The sequence below is a fragment of the Narcine bancroftii genome, chromosome 10 (genome assembly GCF_036971445.1).
Source record: "Narcine bancroftii isolate sNarBan1 chromosome 10, sNarBan1.hap1, whole genome shotgun sequence".
Lineage (NCBI taxonomy): Eukaryota > Metazoa > Chordata > Chondrichthyes > Torpediniformes > Narcinidae > Narcine > Narcine bancroftii.
In genome coordinates this window covers 12337119-12359461 of record NC_091478.1, presented here as the reverse complement: position 1 = coordinate 12359461, position 22343 = coordinate 12337119, and the positions used below count along the sequence as shown (strand labels likewise).

The following is a 22343-nucleotide window of genomic DNA, read 5'->3' as shown; positions in this document are numbered from 1 at the left end:
GAAGAAAGATCTCTGGATTTTTTGGTATATTGTTTTTTGTGATTTTATTTAATACCTGATTTAGATCTTCCCAAAACGTTTCCACTTTCTCACATGCCCAAATTGCATGTACTGTTGTTCCCATTTCCTTCTTACAGCAAAAACATCTATCTGATACTGTTGGGTCCCATCTATTTAACTTCTGGGCCGTGGTGTATAGCCTGTGCAACCAATTATATTGTGTCATGCGTAACCTTGTGTTTATTGTATTTCTCATAGTTCCGGAGCATAGCTTTTCCCATGTTTCATTCTTTATCTTTATGTTTAGATCTTGTTCCCACTTTTGTTTGGGTTTACAGCTTATTTCCTCGTTCTCTTTCTATTGCAGCTTGATGTACATGTTTGTTATGAATCTTTTAATTATCATTGTGTCTGTAATCACATATTCAAAAATGCTTCCTTCTGGTAACCTCAGCCTGCTTCCCAATTTGTCCTTCAAGTAGGTTTTCAGTTGGTGGTATGCAAACATTGTACCGTGAGTTATACCATATTTGCACTTCATTTGTTCAAAAGATAATAATTTATTTCCCGAAAAACAATTTTCTATTCTTTTGATCCCTTTTCTCTCCCATTCTCTAAAGGAAAGGTTATCTATTGTGAAGGGGATTAGTTGATTTTACATCAATATAAATTTTGGTAGTTGGTAATTTGTTTTTTTTCCTTTCTACGTGAATGTAAGTACTGGTGAATTTAACCCCCCCCCCCCCCCCCCACCAAAATGCTGGAAATACTCTACAGGTGCAGTACTGGTGAATTCCCATGTTGCACCAGCTTTTCATCCCACTTTTATAGTATATGTTCAGGTACCTTCTCCCCTATTTTATCTAGCTCTAATCTGGTCCAATCTGGTTTTTCCCTTGTCTGATAAAAATCTGATAGCTATCTTAATTGTGTTGCTCTATAATAATTCTTAAAGTTTGGTAGACATTGTGCATGTCTTGATGCCTACTCAAGCAGACCCATCTTAGGATCTGGTGATGAACTACCTCATCTTGCTGAAGAACGTTGTTCATTTGTTGGGTTGTCTGAAATTAGCTAGATTCTGTAATATTACGTAATAACCACCTTCGGGAAATATTTAAAGTTTTCACCCATTACTGGCAATAAATACGACATCAAACTAAATGTGATTGTTCTCTCACAGGATCCCAGAGCAGATTTCTGGATTGTTCCAATAATCCAAGGGTTTGTGCAGATCGAAGAATTGGTTGTCAATTATAATGAATCCTCAGATGATGAGAGGAGCAGTCCTGAAACACCATCACAGGAGCAGTGTGTGGACGATGTCCATCCAAGATTTTTAGTGGCGATTATTTCAAGGAGGAGTCGTCACAGAGCAGGTATTGAAACACAGTTATTTTTGCACACCAGGGAAAATACTCAAATGCTTGACAAAACCATCAGCTCTCCATTCCGGTTGTTTGGAGGAAGTGTTCTGAGATTCACCAAATCTGAATATTTAACTCTGTTGCTCTTCTCAGATATGAGGCCTGACCTGTAGAGTATTTCCAGCATTTTGGGGGGGGGTTAAATTTTTTTTTCCTCCTGTCATTTGTTTCCCCGTTTCCCCAAATGCTGAGGCGCAGAGTGTGTATGATTTTCAGTCAATAACCTCATTCAACATCCCAGTTCTTTGAAGACGCACCATCTTTTGGGATTACCAAAATGCATACACCTTGCATTTCCATAATATGATGCAAACAGTGGCTGGTGAGAAATAAATTCCCAGCCTTGGGTTTTTGCATCATGAGTGGTTGCGATCTTTTGGATGTGACTCTTTGTGCCTTATAAAGACTGCCTCTCACTGTTAGTCTTCTTGCTTTCTAGCCAGTGATCTGCATCTTCCAGTTTGTGAGTTTCTTAATCTTTAAGAAATAAACAGAAAATGCTGGAGATTAGAGCATCCGAGGCACCCAAAACCAGAACGGATTGGTCCCTGATTTCTATCTCCATAATATTGCCTGGCTCTGCACCACCCAGGGCTATAAACTGAATTTCCTTTGCCTCTATGGTTGTGGCCTCTGCACTCATAGCCAGCCAACTTCAGCATAAGGTCTTCTGAAACACTGCCCAAAGCCAAGCTTCCATTGTCCAATTCATTCACACCCACGTACCTGTTCAATGCATTATCTCCCGGCTACACTTTGATTTTTAAATTCAATTCTCTGGCTTCATCTCTCTATTCCTCATGAGCTGACTGAAGTAACACTCAGAATTCTGAATTTAATTGCCATTTCTCTGCCTTGATTTAAGGCCCCGAGCTCGGACATTCTGGCCCTCTGCCTCTCCTCTTACATAGTCCTCATAAAACCTGCCTCTGGCTTCATAACACCTTAAGCTTGCAGTATATCAGTTTTTCTAATGAGTTTTCGCGGCTCTAGTGTTGTCTGGATAAAACTGAAATGCTGATTCCCATTTAGCCCACTGTTGTGATTTATTCAAATTTTGCAGGAATGCGCTATAAACGTCGTGGTGTGGATGAGAATGGAAATGTGGCAAATTACGTGGAGACAGAACAACTGATCCATGTCCACAATCACACGCTGTCATTTGTTCTTGCCCGGGGATCAGTGCCTGTGTTTTGGAGTCAGGTTGGGTATCGGTATAATCCTCGTCCACGGTTGGACAAATGTAAGTGAGAATTCAGGACCTCTGCACTTCAATATTTGTGAATCCTAGAGTTGGAACTGCTTAATGGGACAGTGTTTCTGTGGTTGCAGAGGTCTTGAGTGTTTTGTAAATTTGATCATAGTTAACGTGACTTTTTAACTTGTCTGAATGGTTGGGTTAATCAGTGTTTTGAAAAGCACACCATCATTTAAGAAGGTCCTGATCATAATTTCAGCTCTTCCGGAACAATTTAGAATATTACTTCAGAGTCAACTGATCATTCATTTGTTACAGCAGAGCAAGATCTGACAACAGTTGCCGCCCTAGATCATTCTGGCTCTAAACACTTTGTGGGGAAGCATTAGCGGAGACTTTGTAACTTAGGACTGCGAACCACTGACTGCACCACTGCTCCCATTACTCACCTTGTTTTGTTGACGCAGCTGACTGGACATGTAGAATTTCAAGGAAGACCAAGCTGTCGGCCAGAGAAAGGTGCCTTTGAGCAGCTTCGGATTTCAGATTTATTGTCAGAGTACATACATGACATTCACATACAATGCTGAGGTTCCTTTTTCAAGTGAGCGTGGCAGAATTACAACTAACTGATAGTGTAAAAAATAAACTGTACACAGCATGAACATGTAAACAATCAAAATAACTGTAAACCGATAATGAATGTAAACAAACTGACTACAATACAGGGAGAGCAAAGAAAATCAATAAAGTGCCCAAGTAAGAGTCCTTAAATGAGTCTCTGATTGAATTTGTCATCGAGGAGTCTGATGGTGGAGGGGGAGCACCTGGTGGGGCGAGTCTTGTGGTACCTAGACCTCTTTCCTGATGGCAGCAGTGAGAACAGAGCATGTGCTCGGTGGTGTGGGTCTTTGATGATGGCTGGTGCTCTCCGACGGCAGCGTTCCCTGTCGATGTACTTAATAGTGGGGAGGGTTTTGCCTGTAAAGCCCCTAAGCTATGTCCACTACAATTTGGAGGGCTTCACACTCCGAGGTATAATATGTGGGGGGTGCCTGGTTTGTAAAATACGCATATAATTTCTGCTTTGTATGAGTAAACCCTTCCTTTATACAACCCAGTAGTGTGATGCAGTCCATATATTTTTAGATGGTGTTGCTGTCGTACTGAGCTACACAGTCGTAGGTATAAAGTGAGTAGAACAGGGGGCTAAGAACACAGCCCTGTGTTTCTCTGTTACTGATGGAGAAGTTCTTACCAATCTCTGATTGTGGTCTGGAAGTGGGGAAATCCTTCCAACTCTGTACAGACATAATTTCCCTTGAGTACATTTAAAAATCATATCCACCTGCAGGCTAGATACTCACGATCCTTAAAGACTTTCCAACTGTGAACATTAACAAGTTATTTTGCTTCACCTAGTGAGCAGATACAGTTCCAGGTACAAAATCAATCTCCTGCAAGAGGAATAATGTATTATCCTGTTCTGTTTAATCAGTACCCAAGCATGAGTTTTAAAGCCTTTTTACTGATCTTTGAGAACTTTTTCCCTGCTTTAGAGATAATCTATCCACATGGTCCAATTTTTGTTTGATTCCTCAGGTGAAAGGCCGTAAGATAAGGATTCTTGCTGTTTTGTTTTTACACTTCCTAGCGGCAGAAATGAAAGATCAATAGGTAGTACAGTCACAAGTATTCAAAATGCATCCTTTTATTTCTATTAGTCTGCCTGGTGGACAATCGGTGCGTCGGAACCATAAGCTTTGTTATTCTATTAAAATGTGATGTTTGCACTTGAATAAAAAGAAATTAGTTGGACGTTGCTGCAAAAGCCGACCCAGGCTAATTAAACAAATTCTTGACTATCCCCCGTTCCCTGGAGATGGGATAGTACCTATAATTATGTTCGTCGCTCTTTTGAGAAGTCTGCAAACTGTTTCAGTGTCTGTTTCATGATTAAATTGTTTTGATCTGTGCAGCTAAGGAGGAGACGATCAGCAAGTTTGCAGCACATTTTGAGGAACAACTGAAAATATATAAGAAGCAGGTGAGGGGTTATTTTCTTTTTCTCCATGGTTCCAGTGGAACTTGAAATCTTGATCCTCAGTAGGATGCTTAGCAATTATCAAAAGTCGTTGCAGAGGGAGCGTTTCCTAAAACTCCCTCGTCCACTCGTCCTTTCCCACCACTGGTACCTTCCCCCCCCCATCCTCCTCCCTCACCACGATTTGGCCCCAAACATTCCTTCCAAGTGAAGCAACACTTGTGAATCCATAGGATCATTTACTGCATCCGGCGTTCCTGATGTGGCCTCCTCTACATCTGTGAGACTGGATGCAGACTGAGGCCGCTTCATTGAGCAGCTTCACTCTGTCCGGTGCAACAGCATGGACTTCCTAGTAGCCACTCGCTTTAATTCCTCACTAATGTGTCTGTCCATGGCCTTGTGAACTGCCAGGTGGGGGCCACCCGCAAATTGGAGGAGCAGCACCTTGTTTTCCGTCTCGGCTGTCTCCAACAACGTCGTCAATTTTGACTTCTCCAATTTCAGTTAACTTCCGGTCTTTCAGTTTTCCTTCCCCCTCTGCCCCACTTCCTCCAGCTCTCCGCCCCTTTCCCCTCCTCGTCCTGAGAGGGAACCTATCTTTGGTAGCCCTCTCTCCCTTAACCTTTTCCTCTACCCTCCCACATGAATCTGCCTACTACGTCTTGATTGTTGGCCTGCGCTCCTACCCCTTCTCCGCCCCCTCCACCCCCCGAAATCTTTTTATTCAGGTGCTTGTCTGATTTTCGGCACTCCTGAGGAAGGAACGCTGACTGCCTTTTACTTTCCGTGGATGGTGTATGACCTGCTGAGTTTCTTGTGTGACCCTAGCATCTACCTTGACTGACAGGAAGAGCATTTGCAGATGTTTACCGTGAGTGATGATGGCAAGAACTTCTGGAATGAGGTTCAGCAGGTGTCTCAAATGGTGGGTTTTTTTTGGAGGGGGTGGTTTCATAATGTTTAATTGGTGGTTCAGATGATCAACAAGGAAGCTATGCCTGAAAAAAAGAGGATGAATACTCAGGTGAGCTGTTAAGTAATGGAATTTATGCCAGAGATGTGAAGAGGAGAATATTAGGGGATTAGGGCAAAATGCACAGCTGAGAAATGTGGAGTATTTGAAAGTACATGCATTTGTCACCATGAGGGCTTCGAATGCCAAGGATACTTGAGCAAGGCAAGAAAATCCTAGAGTTTGTGCTTGAGAGCTGTTTCAGACACAAGACTGACAAGGAAGTGTGAGGCTGGTAGAGGATTTGGGCTCCAAGTGAGAAGATATCACTAAAGTTGTTTTTTGTTTGAAACAGGAGGCTGAAGCGAGATGGACCTCAGATCTTGCAAACTTGGAAAGCTTGTAGACAAATGGCTGATTTCTCTCAGCCGGGATGGCAAATGAAATGCGTTGCATTTTCTTTGTCCTCCCTGGGCCCAGATGGCTTCATGGTGGCCTCCTACTCTGTGGGTTGTGATTTATGAATCCTCTATCACTCTAATTTTAAGCTGTAAATGACAACTGCTTGTGCTGAAGTAGCAGCTCGAATGAGAAATGCCCCCAGGCACTTTGCTGCAGCTACCAAAGAAAAATCAAGCTGCACTTAAGAATTTTTGGGCACGTGATCTAAAACTTGGTCTTGGAGATGTTTAAAGGAGAGCTGCGGAATTGGGGAAGGTACAGGATTATAAAGGGAATCATGGAGTTTTTAATCCCAGGACCACCAATGAGCATGCTAATGTGTTGATCTTTCCATTAGTTGGTTATCTTGCACTAAATGGCAATCCAGTTTCAGTGAAAGTGAACCTTGAATAATCTGAAAATCCACCAGATATTCCATTAATGTTCTTAATTTTTGACAGGTTATTGTCAGCCTGGTAGATCAAACTGGAAGAGAGAAGATAATTGGTGATGCTTTCCTTCAACATGTTCTGCTCTACAACAATCCAAGCCTCACCTACGTGACCTTTGATTTTCATGAGCACTGGTAAGAACCAATGATGGTTTACAAGTTGTGATGGAAGATTTTTGCCTGTGTTGTGAGTGAGGGAACAGATTCGATGGGTCTCAAAAGCAAGGACTCTGAACTCAATAAATGAATTTATTTACAGAAGAGATGCTTGGGAAGAACCCTACAGGGCACACACACACACACCCCTCTCTCCCCGCCCCCCCCCCATGCTGCTGTAACTTACAAGCAAATACTCGTGTACAGGCACGGGTCCTGCTACCCGAGACACTAACTAAAGCCCTTTGTACGGAGTGACTCCACATTGAAGCCGAACAATGAGGGGGAAATAAAAGGTCAACTCACCTTTTATGGACAAGGCCTATAAGGCTGCTGCAGCGTTGCTTTTATGCAGACCGGTGCCGGGAGCCATCCTCCTGAGCTGAGGAAGCCGGGGGCGAGTGGTGCAGTAGTGCAGCCCATCACCATGAGGTCATTACATATGTACCAAGCAACGGGAAACACAGAGGTTCCAGCTGCGTGGGGGATTATGGGTAACAAAGGCAGCCATTGATCCCGCATTAAAGCAAATACTTGTTCTCGTTATAAAACCTAAGGCTCCTTCTACAAGCTCTTCTGCCCAGTTCTGCCCCTCCGGTATGCCGAGCCCAGCTCTTTGCTCCCCTCATTTGTCCATTGGTCTCCCCAGTTCTGTTTCTCTGTGTTCACTCCTCAATATCTCTCCTCTTTCCTCCTGAGCTGTGGAGCTCAGCACCTGGGACCCTTCGCCCTCTGGCCCCGGTGGCACGGTGGGCTCCGACTCTCCTTGCCCTTGCTAGGCCTCCGTGCTCTTTGGGCTGCACTTCCCCCACACCCCCTCACCTTGCACATCCATTCCTACTCTCTCCTTGCTGTCCTCCTGCTCCTTGGTATCAGCAGCCTTGGTGACGGGCTAAGGGAGAACAGGATGAGAACATTTCCAGGTGGCAGGAGGGTGCCCTAACCCCAGCACCAATCACCATGGGAGCCATGGTGGTGGCTCCTGGGTTGCAGGCTGGTGACATCATCAGCCTCCCCCTAAGAAGCTGTATTCAGTGGCATAGCCTTTATGGTGTGAGGTGGAGTGACTCGCTTCACCCCAGATGGAATCCTCGTCTAGCATCTGACGTCGACATTTTTATAAAGGTAGGTGAAATGATGTAAAGGTGGAGAATATCTGCCTTTGCATTCACTTTTTTTCCCCACTCTAAAAAGGCCTAATGATGCTCCCAACCCTTTAATAATGCACACTTTACCAAATGATTTCTCCAGCGCCATCCCATGGTACTCGGCCTGGAGTGAATCAAGGTAGTCCCTTGGAAATGGCAAAAAAGAGAGAGGCAAGCGCACGTGGCACCCTTCATAGCTCAGGTAATTTACAGGAAACTAATGGCTTGGTGCCAGCAAGGTCTAATTGATTAAAAAGGCCAGTGGCCCAAGGCCAAGTCCAAAGGTACTTAAAGGGGCCAATGGTCAGCTACGCACTGATGGCTGGGGCAAAGCCAAACTTTGATTGGCAGGTAGTGTGTCTTACAACCAGGTAATGGGCAGTGGTGTCACATGACAGCCACAGCCTTCCACAATACAACCTGGCTATTAACGAACTGAAAATTGTTTTTCCAATGAATGTTTAAATTGGTTTTATGTGCAGTGTTTTTGGTGTGTCGTTGACTCTGTCGTGTTGCACCAGACACTGGGACTGAATTTAATATAAAGGGAATTAAAAGGTGTGCACCATATTCTTCCCTTGTACATAATTGAAAGCAGGAGAATAATTCTGTTCTCTATTGCCTGTGTAATTAATGTTATCTCTTTTTGTTGGAGTTTGCTGTTCTCTTTAGTTCAACCTTGCAGATTCCAAATTAAAACACAATTTATTTTGATTCCATTTCCCTAATTGCAACAATGAAAGAGTTGATCTCCATACTTAAAGTTTGGAATGTCATTAATTTTTTAAACCAAAAAAAAGTAATCTTCATAGGGATCTTCATAGTCTGCAACAAATTTGATTGATGTGCTTTCATCGGCTTGGGCATTTCTCCAGTGCAGTAAAACTGGCAGCTATTCAGCACCCATGGAGATTGGTAGATGGCAGGTAAACAAATTCTCCTGTGTATTGCCTGATAGACAAACTAACGACAAGGTGCACCAATTTTAAATTTCTGTTTTTTTTTAACCTTTTTATTTTGCAGGATTTTTTTTTATTTGACATTTGCTTGAGGCTGCTGGTTGCTTGAATTCTGGTCAACGGGTTTTTTTTTTAAAACAGTACTTTGATTCAAGGGAGTGTAGCGGCAGGCTGCAGCTCTCTATTTTAAACAGGCGGTCAGAATGCAGAATCCCATATTTGTTCATGTCACTGGTTGAAATTCAGCCGAACTCATTTTTAGGCTCTCCTTGCTGCTCATAGTTGTGTCATCGTCCATTATTCCCTGCGGTTCAATGGTCACACGATCAAGATTAGGAGTGGTAGGTTTGGGAAAAGCTGCAACGTATGAAGTGGAAAAGCAATTTGTCAAGTGCCAGGGTAATTCCCAAAGCATCCCAGAACATTTCCATCTTGTGTACATCCCAGAACATTTCCATCTTGTGTACATCCCAGAACATTTCCATCTTGTGTACATCCCAGAACATTTCCATCTTGTGTACATCCCAGAACATTTCCATCTTGTGTACATCCCAGAACATTTCCATCTTGTGTACATCCCAGAACATTTCCATCTTGTGTACATCCCAGAACATTTCCATCTTGTGTACATCCCAGAACATTTCTATCTTGTGTACATCCTAGAACATTCCCATCTTGTGTAGTACAATAACATCCGAATGCTGTGATTATTTTGGGTGGTGATGATGTATTTTAAATATTTGTTTAATTTTTTTTAAGCAATACACGATGGAAATGCTGTAATCTTTTGATTAGTTGTCACCAGGATATGATGTAAATATTTTTAAAATTGCCAAGCATTTGTGGGGTAGTTAGGTGTGATTGCAGTGATAAGACACTGAGCTGTGGGACATTCCTGTAAGAAATGAAAAATGTGTGCTACTTATTATCAGAAAGTACAGTAAAATCTCCATTATCTAGAATTCAAGCAACCGGCAAATTATCAGTGGATCGCTGTGTATAATGAAAGCTAGTACATCCCTAAGGTTTAAAATTCTTCATCTTGATCAAACTGGTGGTATGAATTTTGTAACGTCACCTCTAGTTTTAGCTCAATTTACTTATTGAAGATTAAACCATCAAACTTTCTCTATAAAATGCATGTTTTTATGCAGATGCTTTACCCTTGAGGTGCACAAAGAGGCAATAAATGTTTTTTGAAAATTTTATTTTTCAATTGCGTCAATACATATAAATCTTCATCATATAACAAAACAATGTAATAAAAGTTATACAAAATGATATATAAAATTTTTATTTTTATCCCCCTCCCCAAAGAAAACGAAAAGAGAAACCAGAAATAAATGCCTGAATTTATTTATCATTTACTATTCATATATGCCTAACATATTATTCTATCTTGTACATATTAACCGGGAGGAGCGGGTGTTATGGACAATGTGGCTGGACTCTTACTGTTGAAGTCCATATATGGTTTCCAAATCATATAAAAATTCTCAGGTTGATTTCTTAAATTATAAGTCATCTTTGTCCAATGGTATACAATTTTGAATTTCCCTATGCCTCCTGTCCAACCATATAAGATTATCTGACTTCCATGTTAATGCCATACATTTCTGTGCCACCGCTATTGCTGCACTCAAAAATTTTCATTGATATTTGTCTAACTTCAATTTAGTATCAGTCATATAAATCACCAAGCAAAAATATTCTGGGATCTTTTGGTATCTGTATCTTCAGTAAACATGTTTGAATGGTCATACTAGCTCAAAGTTGTCTTTCTTTTTAAAAAAATGCCTCTATTGACTACTTTGCACCTTTCAATTTGCTAACACTGACCACTGGCTGTATTTCACAGTGTTGAAAAATTAAATTGAGGCTTCTACTTTTGAGCCATGTGCCCGGTTAAAGAATATTAAGTTGAGGCCATAATTAGGTTTTAATGTTTCTGAATCACACCAGAGTCTCAAAAGATTAGTGAGGTTTTCCCAAAGTGCCTAATGCTTGGCCAAGTGTTTTGTGTTTCCATTAGAGATGAGTTTGTGGTATCGGCAGCCAGTCTTCTGTCATCCAAACTCATACATCCAGTAGCACCATTGACAGTGAATATTAAACAGGTTATTAAAAATGCTTTACACAGCAAGCCTCTGGCCACACTGCGCTGTCTTTCCCTGTGGGAGTCACTCCTTCATGCTTTGTCTCAGTCATGGATGCTTTTGTTTGTGCAGTCGATCGTTACCAGTAATGGGGGTTGCCTGATATTGCCGCAGCTTGGAGGAACTAACTGGGTGGGTGAGGCAACATCCATGGAGGGAAATGGACAGGCACGTTTTTGGGTCGTTTCAAGTTCTGATGCACGGCTTTGACCCAAAATATTGACTGTATGTTTCCCTCCAGAGATATTGGCTGATTTTCTCCCTTCCTCCAGCATTTTGCATTCTTGCTGTGCATTCTAGCAAATGAAATCTCTCGTGTCTCTAAGTTTGTATTAGACTTGAACTCCTATCAGCATGACCCATATGTTGTACTGGAATGTGTACAGAATTTAATTATTTGAGATATTTGCAGTCCTACCAAGAAATTATATATTTTTTGACTGGGAAGGCAGAATTCCCCTTCGGTTGAAAATCTGGCTGGCTAGTTTATGGTTGATTAATTTGATACATTTCCTGTGCTGTGGGGAATCCCAAAGACAGAGTATACCAAGATGGAAAGTGAAAAGTGGAATCTGCCAGTTAATCTGGCTGAAATTTAGAATAAAGCTGCTTCTCTTTCTTCCTACAATCTGTCCAAGGCTTATTCTATCCAATATCTGAAGTTGTTTCTGGATTTAATAAATGCTAGAAATACGTAATTCATCAATCTCGTGCCAACTAACTGCAATTCCAGGGTTTTTTTTAAAGAAAAGGCACCCACAAAACTACTCGTACATCTTTACTCTGTCATTTAAATTTAAGAATGATTTGTTCCATTCCAATACTCCAAATGCTTTAAACTAGCTTCCTTTATCTCCCTAGTCGAGGAATGAAGTTTGAAAATGTGCAGACGCTTACAGATGCTATCTCGGACATCATCACAGACATGAAGTGGGGCTGGTTAGTGACTGTTTACTGAGATTCTAAAAAGTACACGATATTAGTTGTAATTAAAAGATTAAGTAACTAAAGTCTACCCACTCGACTGTCAAAGTTTCACCACGTTATAAGCATTCCACCGTGATTATTTCGCCATAGCAGTAAAGCTGTTTTAATTCGGTGGTTATCAATAAATGTAGCTTCCTTCATGTGTTTCTGTTGTTTGTTGTTGGTTTTTATATAAAATTAAAACCAGAAATATTTTGTTAAGCTCCTTGTACTTCCAGCTGAGACATTGATCTCTAAATTAACATCACTATTATTAGACTTGTCACTGCAATAAGCAGGTTTTTTTTCACGCAGTGCTCCTGACGTCCTTCTCAGTGAGCCACTGTAGCAGCATTGGAATGAATGACTAATTAGGGGCTAGCAGATAATGAGATTTTGACCATTTTCTTCAGATGCAAACAGATTTAAAGTGCTCCTCTATAGTTCATTGTGAATATTCAGATGATTTAGAACTATGTAATGGGAAGAGCAGACAGCGTTTTATTCACCACAGGACACATGTCATCTATTTCAGCCACAGCAGCGTCCCAGGTGGTGACCTTTGTCATGAAGCAAGATTCCCACGCAGAATTTAACTGCCAAATAAAGAAGCTGTTTTTGAATGTCACTGTTTCTGATCCTGGGGACAGGAAATGTTGGCATTTCCCACTGGTGAAAAGGAAACTTCAACACAATCATCAGATTGTGAACCGATTCGCTGGTGGTGTTGCTGGAGGAATGAGGACTGTTTGTATATAATGTGGTACTAACCTAATCTACCGTGGGGCTGATCACAGCAAAAGGCAAGCCATTCTTTTGTATCAATACAGGGTTGACCAGGCTGGAGAGATTTGCAGGCAGGAAGGAATTTTCCGGGTGAACTGCATGGACTGTTTGGATCGGACAAATGTGGTTCAAGCTGCAATTGCTCGAGTGGTCATGGAACAACAGGTATGATGTTGTCAGGAATACTTGTTCAGAGCATCTTAAATTAGTGCTCCCATTAATTTATCGTTTCTTTCCCATTCTTCCCTGTAATCTCATACAAAACGTAAAGGCTTTCTGTGCACAACATATTGCGATTCCATAAATATAATTCTTTTGTAAAGTTCATGCTATTCAGTTTGCACATCCCTTGCTCTGCAAGTCGTCGCTGGATTGATTTATTATGATTACATTCTAATTTGCAATTCCGCAGATCTAATTTGCATTGTAGCTGAATTCATCACGCACTCATTAAAATGGACATTGCTGACAGAGTAACGAAAAAGATATGCTGCATTGTTTTCAGTAAACTAGAGAAGGCTTGTTAAAATTATTATTTATTACTAGCTGTTGCCTAGGTCTGGGTTTCTTCCTGTGTATGCTGAACATTTGTTAATATGGTGGAAGACCAGCTTGTTGGGTGCCAGCCAGTGTAATATTACATGCTCCTTACCTGCCTTGTCTCTGATGACTAACACAACTTCCATGGGGATAACTTGTACCAGCTCTGACCCCTCCTCCTGGCTGTCTTAGCTACTTAATTACTCCTGTGTCTTGTGGCTCAATTTGATATCCAGAGGATGGAGTGAAATAGATAATGTTATTTTATACATTGAAGAATCGTTTAATCACACATTTTACACATTTGTTTCATCCACATTGTCTCTTCAATGTCCTTAAAAAGGTTAGTCAGATCAGAATATTTTGTCTCTTGCTAACATTCAGCTGCTGTTTGTTGGAACCCATTGGTGAAACAATCAACAGTTGATCCTGTTGTTATTTTCCTTTCGGTCAATGCAAAATGCAGTGGTATCACCTTATTTTACAGGAATAGATCTAGCAAAATAAAAATAATTTGGAACTCAAGTGAGCTTCAAATAATATTGAACATTAAGGTCAAGGAAGATGTAAAAAATAAGCAGACTTGTTTTTAAGCGATTTTCAGTTTAATTAAGTATTTGACCTCTTGGATTATAAGTGTGAATGCATTAAGTAATTCATTTACTGTCCTATTATTTGGAGTTTAGAAGAACGAGGAATGTTTTTATTGAAGTGTACAAGATCTGGAGGGGGCACGACAGGGTAGATGTTGACATGTTTCCACTCATGGGTGAAACTTGAAGGTGGGGGGAAGGGAATGGACATGGTTACAGGACAATGGGCGTCATTTAAAATGGAGGTGTTCAGGAACTTCTCCGAGGTGTGGTGAATCCTTGGCATTTTCTGCCAAAGAGGGTGTGGAGGCTAAATCATTGGTGGATTTAAAGAGGGAACAGCTTCATTTTTGGAAGATCAGGCAAATGACAGCTATAGGGAAAATGTAGAGGAGAGGAGATGACACCTGAGGAAGAACAGTCTGATCTGATGAGGCAGGTGTGAGGAGCTCAGTCGCCAATTTTTTTGATATTCCTCTCGATTTCCTCGGGCTCTCTCCCTAAATGCATTGTTGGATCAGCTTCACCTTAAGGTCTGCAGTAGTACAAAGGGATACCTGACTGCCATCAGTTTCTCAAAGGTAAATAAGGAAGGGCTGTGGCCACTGGAATCACAGTGGACATGATGAATTAACCACACAAGCCGTCTCTTCAGTGAATCACACGGATTTACTGGCCACAACACTTGCAACATTTTAAAAGCCTGAATCACGCGTTGACATCATTATGCACTGATGTCACATAGCTGGTTCAACGCCTTCTGGGAGTTGTAGGGCCGCCGTAGCGCCGCTGCACAGCAATAAATTCTGGTCTTTCCAGTGATTCCTGGACTCTTTAGATTTTCCACCTGGTTTATACAGTAATGAATTATTAAGGAAGTCTTGAATCCCTTTATCTATGTCGTTGATGCCATTTAAAGTTCAATTTAAATTCAGAATTACAGACAGCAGACAAACTTGACACCACATACAACCCTGAGATTCTTTTTCCTGCCGGCCTGGCAGAATTTCGACTCATTGGTTAAAAAAACTTTGCTCGAGAAAAGATGTGCATTGGAAAGGGTGAAGTGTAAACAAAGGAAGAAAGATAAACACTACAATACAGAAGAAAAAAATACTCAGTGATAAATGTGCAAAGCAAGAGTCATTAAATGAGTCTCTGAGTTCGTTGTTGAGGGGTAGCAATTGTTCCTGAGCCTGGTGGTACAATTCTTATGGCCTCTTTTGTGATGGCAGTAGCGAGAGCAGAGCATTTCCTGTTTGGTGTGTATACTTGATGATCGCTGCTGTTCCCCGACGGCATTGTTCCCTGTAGATGTTCTCAGTGATAGGGAGGTTTTTTTTCCTGTGATGTACTGGGCTTCGTCCACTACCTTTTGCAGGGCATTCTGCTCAGTGGTATTGGTGTCCCCACACCAGACTGTGATGCAGCTGGTCAGCACACTTTCCACTTCACATCTGTAGAGGTTTGCCAGGGTTTCCGATGTCATATCAAGCCTCCGCAAATTTCCGAGGAAGTTGAGGTACTGACGTGCTTTCTTCATGGTGACGTTAGTGTGTGGGGCTCAGAAAGGACTTCTGAAATAGGTACTCCCTCTCCACCTCTGATCCTTTGGTTTTCCTTGCCTGAAGTCTGCAATCAGCTCCTTGGTTTTTGTAGACGGGGAGTGTGAGATTATTAGTACATCATTCAGCTACTCTCCCTTTTGTATAATGACTCATCGCCTCTTTTTTTCAGCCCACTACCATCAGCAAATTTGCAGATGGTGTTATTGTCCCGAGCCACACAGTCACAGGTGTAAAGAGAGAAGAGATGGAACTGAGAGCACAGCCCTGTGGTGCTTCGGTACTGGAAAAGATTGTGGAGGAGATATTCTTACCGATCCTCACTGATTGTGGTCTGGATTCACGGAAATCCAAGATCCATTTACACACTGGGGCATTGAGGCCCATGTCTTGGAGTTTGCTGATCAGTTTTGAGGGGATGATGGTGTTGAATGCTGAGGTGTAGTCGAGAAAGAGCATCCTGATGTGTGCATCTTTGATGTCCAGGTGTTCCAGGGGTTTGTGTAGAGCCAGTGAGATGGCATCTGTCCTAGATCTGTTGTTCCAGTAGGTAAATTGGAACAGATCCATGTCGCTGCTCAGACAGGAGCTGATGGGTGTCTCAAAACACTTAATCACTGTTGATGTGAGTGCCACTGGTCGGTAGTCATTTAGGCAGGTTACTACACTCTTCTTGGACACTGGTACAATTGAGGCCCATTTGAAATTGGTGGGTACCATGCAATGTTGAAGAAATCTGTGAATACATTGGCAAGTTGGTCACCACAGGTTTTGAATAGTTGACTGGGTACTCTGTCCAGAACAGATGCTTCCCTTGGGTTAGCTCTCCTGAAGGCAGCCTGCACATTATCCTCAGCTACTGACAGGAGAAGCTCATTAGGGGACATTATAAATTGCTGGAATGAATATCTAATTATGCTTTCCATCCTAGATATACATTAACCTGGTCAATACTGAGTTGGGTGAAGTGAGGTTCTCTTAATTAGATTCAAGGTTCAGATTTTGAATTTCAAAATATGTAACCAAGTGTCGTCGTGTGATATGCCCTTGAACGAGTAGTATGTTTGTACATGTAATTTAATTACAGTGACATTGAACATTTTTCATGGTGCACTGTCATTCATCTTCGGAGTTTGATTTTCATTAAACCTTGCTGATTACTTTCCATGGATTGACTGAGGACATTAATACAAGCTGGAGAATCAATCCTAAGCAAAACAAATAATTTACCAGTACTGACAGCAATATCTTAAATTAATGTGTCCTGTCTGACAACTGATCAGTGCAGATTGTGGTGAAATACACAAAGTTAGGTATGTCATTGTACCTGAACTATTGGATAAAGATCCAAGCAATCCTGACCCTGAAGACTGGAAAGTAATGAATTCAATGAAATCTGAGCTGTTGCATTTTGGGAAGACAGACAGGGAATGTTCAGTCTGGATTTAAAATGATGTTTGAAATTATTTCTAAAATCAAGTTAAGCTGTCATCAGTACAAATCTGGTTTGCCAGTGCAATTCCATTGAGCTTGTACTTTTGATTATAATTTGAATACATTTACTCTTGTATAATTGTGTAGCTTCTCCTTCTGTATTCCTTTGGTATTTCTTTTTCCTTCTATCATTTTTTAATTTTTAATTGAGACATATAGCACGGTAACAGGCCTTTTCAGCCCATGAACCAATCACACCTAATTGACCATCACCCCTGGTATGCTTTTGAATGGTGGGAGGAAACCCATGCAGAAATGGGGAGAATATACAGACCTCTTAAGGACAGCACCGGATTCGAACCCCATTCACTGGCGCTGTAACAGTGTTGCACTTACCAGGCTGTCCCATTAAATCGTGTCACCAATGCAGTACCTTTCTGGAAGGATAACAGGGTCAAGCCAGGTATTAAACACTCCTACGAAGGACTCTGGTTGCATAAATGGCGCATTTTATTTCCACCTGGAGATGAGTGTTTACACTTGTTTCCGATAGATGGAATGAAATTATTCACTCTCTCTGTCTTTGGGGAGGTGGAATTGCCACAGTGCATTAGCTGCTCATAAGACCTCCGTTCCCAGCAACAGCCATCAACTATCACCCTCTGTGGCCTGACACCCAGCCGTTTCCAGATCTGATTTTCTAACTTGCCCTGAATTCCATAGACTGTTACACTTTGGACCAGTCTTCCAAATGGGACCTTGTCAAATGTTACCAAGCTTAGCCACTTCACTGAAAAATTAAATGAAATTAGTATCACAGGACTTCTTAAAGTTATGCTATGACTGATCACTCCCTGCCACTTCAAGCCTGGATCAATCCTGCCTCAGTAACTTCTCTATCTTTAATGATGGACCCATTGGCCAAAATACCTGGCTTATCTCTGTAACCCTTCCAGAAAGGTTCTGCATTGGTGATCCCCTGGTCATCTGGCACCTCGCACGTGGCCAGTGAAGGCCTGAAAGCTTCTGACAGAGCTCCAGCAATCTCCTCCTTTCCCTTCCACAGGACCCTCCAATGTATACCATCAGGTCCTGGAGATTTATCCATTTTAAGACGACCAATACCAGTATCTTTGCAGTTGTAGTGCGTTCTGGAGTTCCATGCTGGAATCCTCCTCTGGAGTGAACATAGATGAGGAAGTATTTCTTTCCGTTCCCACCAAAATGTAGTTTGTGTTTATCGGACAGACTAATGGCCTTGTGCAATGCAGTGTCCAGTCCAGTGGTTCTCAACCTTTTTCTTTCCACTCACATACCACTTTAAGTATTCCCTTTGCTATAAGTGCTCTGTGATTAGTAAGGGTTAGTGGGTGTTTTAATCATACCTAATTGACTCGTTATGTGCAAGGTCAAAGGGCCAATGACAATTTTTCTCACGCAAAATATTTCAGTAACAATTGGGTCTAGAGGAGCTATTCTCAACCTTCCCTTCCCACCTTGAGCAATCCCTTACTAATCACGGAGCACCAATGGCCTAGGGACTGGTCTAGACTCTTGTGGAATCTAAATCTACTGTGAGTGGTGTACCTTTTTTTGGATGTGATGTCACCACTTGCACGAGCATAAATAGTTGTCTATCTTAAATTTGCTTCCGATATTTTGTCTCAGCTGAAGAAACTGGGAGTGATGCCACCTGAACAGCCACTGCCTCAGAAATGCTATCGGATTTATCAGATCATGTGGGCCAACAATGGAGATGCTATTAGCAGGCAGTATGCTGGGACAGCTGCTTTAAAGGTAAGATTCAATCCGCTCAAATGCTTGAAAAGTGTTTGCTCTTGGTTGGCATCAAGTGGAAATATGCTTGGTAACTTTTGTTTTCATTCAATCAGTTGTATTCAGAAATTGTGTGGATAATTTGAGGGTTTGACCATGTTGTGAATGTTGGTTAAGAATGTAACTGGCCCTTGCAGTTGTCGCTGTTCATCCTCCAGACTTGAGGGGAATGTCACACACGTCACTGAATTTTCTGAAAAATAGATCCTACCCATTCCTCGGTTTAAATAATCGAAGAGTTGCAGTAAATTCTGCGCACTGCTGCCAGATATTTGAGGAGCTGCAAAAAATGTACTAAAATACAAGTCCTGCAAATCTCCAAGGATACATTTTTTAGGCAGTTTAGATATACAGCATGGTAAAAGGCCCCTTCCAGCCCACCAGCCCAAAATAATTTTGCGGTATTACTACAAAAAGTGGTAACCTTTTCCAAAACCTCTCATGGTGCTTGGCATCCGTGCTTTCCTTTGGCCTCTTGAGAATTATTGTGGCGGCGTGGTTATCCAAGCTTCTAGGGGAATGAGAAATTGCTTGTTTTAACGAAGCAGTGTGCAGATAAGGATCAGTTGTTTAAATGTGCAAATCTCTGCAGTTACTTGATGGGCCAGGTAACATCTGGAGAGGGGAAGAGTTGATGTTGAAGGTCAATGAATGTTGGATCCAGGAAAATGGGAACAATGTTGTGGAGGGGGATAACTGATGGCTTTGAAGGCCAAGTTTTCCCCAATGGCATTGTTTATTGTGCAGTCTTAAAAGAAAGAATACTTATGCAGCTTTCTGTGCATCTTGGTACAAGAAAAATTGAGGGTAATCACACCAAAGAGCAGCTGGAGGAGGTCAGCATGGGTGAAACTAGTCAACCATTTGGGTCTTGACCCTATGTTGAGGCTTAGTGTCACCACTGGTAGAATATCAGATCCATCATTATTCTGGTGTATGTTAGGCCCAAGTCATAAAACACCCGAGTTTACATTTTTATTCTTATTATCTTACACCTGCCACTTTATCTTCTGTACAGCAGAGTTAAATGCGAATGAGAATAAATCTTGGCGGTTGCTCATGGTGTAATTCAGAAAGGATTAGATGAGCTTGAAAAGACAGCTAACATCAGAGTTGTACGTTTAAAATTCAAAACATTGTTTGTCAAAACCATTTAAGCGCCCATTCTGATACTTGAGCAGGTTCTATGTTCTTACGGTCCTTTTTAACGGCAGGGTGACTTTACAAGAACTGGAGAGCGGAAGCTGGCCGGAATGATGAAAGATGGTTATAACTCTGCCAATCGGTATTACCTCAATCGCTTCCGTGATGCATACAGGCAGGCCGTCATAGGTAAGAGATGGAATTGCAACACGGAGCCTTGTATGATGATGTGCAATAAAAAAATAAAGGAAATCCCACACCCAAGGATTTCCTCTGGGTCAGCCTTTCATTTTCTTGTTGAGAAAGTAAAGAAGGTGGAATGTAGAAATTCCAAGTTGTATTCCTTTGGAGAAAATTACATATAATTTAAGAAATAAACATCCTACCTTTTTACAAATTTGGAGCCCGTATATGCAAAATTTAGGGGTAAAAATGAACGTCCGACCTGTAATAATCTTCTTCCCCAAAAATGGTTGTACAAATACTGAAGGGCCCCTGTGGGCGAACCGACCCTTTATGCAATCCAGGAAATTATTTTTTTCCTTTTCTATATTTTATGTCACTGTATATTACATTTATATCTTTTTATTTGTTTTTTTTCCCCCAGAGGGAGGGGGATATAAGGGGGGGAGGGTAAGGGTGGGGTGAAACCATCATTGTAATTTTAAATTTAATGAATATTTTGTCTTTGTAAAAGTTTATTAATTACATGCATGGAAAATTTTTAAATAAAATATTCAAATAAAAAGAGAAAGTAAAGAAATGAGCTCTGGGACAAAGTGTAATTTAAAAGCTGCAAAGTATAATGCATTTCTATTTTGGATGCAAAATGATCAGGTACAAAATTCTTAACTTTTTATTAAAGTCCATGGGAATAATGGATCACAGTATTGGGGGTTGAGGTAGGAATTGCCACTTCATTACCCACATTGCAATTTCAGATCCAAGTGATTTTTGGAAAGTTGAGTGACTTGTTCTGGTTGAAGTTGTGCAGGTGTCATGGGAGCCACACAATGATTGTAATCCAGCCTTGGGTCATATTTCTACAGCCAACAGGTGCCAAGTGTCCAACAGCACTGACCTGTCACTGGTCACTGCTGTGAATCCTATTTTCTGACCATTGTGGCAGTATGGTAGAACACAAGAATATCTGGTAACCTGTGCCTGATTACAATTAACTAATCTAGTCATCAGGACAACTAGAAACAGGAGTGGTCAGCAAGACACTTCAGGAAAATTGAAAATCGAAGAATTGTAGATGTGAGAACACTGAACTTGAAACAGAAAGTGCTGGAAATGCTCAGCGGGTTAAACAAAATTTTAAAAAAACCCCAAACCGATGAAAGGACCCCGAGGTGAAATATTAACTCTGCCTCTTTCCACAGATGCTGAGTTTTTCCAGCACTCAGGGCCCTCCATCCTATTTCAGTCATCCCATTATATCATGATTGATCCCCTACCTTGAGACACTTTTCTGCACGATCCCTTGTATCTAGATTTCTCTCAAAATAAAAAAAAACAGCCAATGCCTCGAATATATTCTGCAACGAGACACCCGTGCTCCTTTCGAAATAGGGAGCTCCTTGAATGTGCAACTCTAAATTTTTAAAAAAATTTCTCATCCCACTATGAACCCGTTAATCCTTTACCCTGCATCTATTTGCCCTGGTTCTAAGTTTATGGCTATCCTGAGCAATCACTTTTGGTTTGGAAACAAATGTTCACAGTACTTCAGTTCGTTGAGGTTAGGTAGCAAGCATGAGGAAAGAAACAGTCAGTGTTTTGGGTCAAGGGCAATTTGGGGGTGAGAATGCTTTAATCTATTTGCCCTGGTTCTAAGTTTATGGCTGTCCCAAGCAATCACTTTTGGTTTTGAAACAAATGTTCACAGTACTTCAGTTCGTTGAGGTTAGGTAGCAAGCATGAGGAAAGAAACAGTCAGTGTTTTGGGTCAAGGGCAATTTGGGGGTGAGAATGCTTTAAATTGTGGATTTAGGACGTGGGGTTAAGGGACGATGCCTTTGATCGGGTGCAGATCAAAGTTATCAAGGTACCTTTTCTGTGGTAACTTGTACATTGTGAAAGAACCACACGGCAACTTCAAGCTCGAAAGAACAACTTTATCTGGAGCAACCAAACCATATACACCCACAGAGAGGCTTGTTGTCTTCCTCTGTCGATTCTCCTGTGCACAAGCATCGAAGAGACACAGGAAGTAAAGAAGAAGAAGAGGAGGAAGTGAACCCCTCCCAGCCACACTTTCAAAACAGCTCACATTACAACAAATTCTTTTTATATAAAAAAAAGGTTGTCAAAGGCAGAAGACAAAAAAGAAAACGAAGCCTCTTGAAACTCGAAAGTATTGCCACATTGAGAAAGAAAGTTCTTTGAAATTCAATTTCATATTGAAGCCTGAGGGCTGCAAATTTGCAGCTGGAAGATGAAGTATTGCCCCTCAAGCTTGCAGTGGTTGGAGTTGTGCAGAAGACTGAGGTTAGAGTGGGTGAGGGACACGGATTGAAGTAGCAAATGGCAGGAAGTCATG

General features: G+C 41.4%; 1 protein-coding gene across 5 annotated transcripts in view; it reads left to right on the top strand.

Moving 5' to 3' along the window:
* The window catches only part of inpp5f (inositol polyphosphate-5-phosphatase F), a 153380-nt gene that overhangs the window by 115226 nt on the left and 15811 nt on the right, over window positions 1-22343 (top strand). For all 5 annotated transcript variants that reach the window (XM_069899864.1, XM_069899863.1, XM_069899865.1 and 2 more), the window contains 8 exons: window positions 1184-1379; window positions 2491-2670; window positions 4605-4672; window positions 6527-6651; window positions 11797-11874; window positions 12732-12852; window positions 18488-18616; window positions 19870-19987. In XM_069899864.1, coding sequence (XP_069755965.1) covers window positions 1184-1379; window positions 2491-2670; window positions 4605-4672; window positions 6527-6651; window positions 11797-11874; window positions 12732-12852; window positions 18488-18616; window positions 19870-19987 — 1015 coding nt within the window. The remainder of the gene's footprint in view (window positions 1-1183; window positions 1380-2490; window positions 2671-4604; window positions 4673-6526; window positions 6652-11796; window positions 11875-12731; window positions 12853-18487; window positions 18617-19869; window positions 19988-22343) is intronic.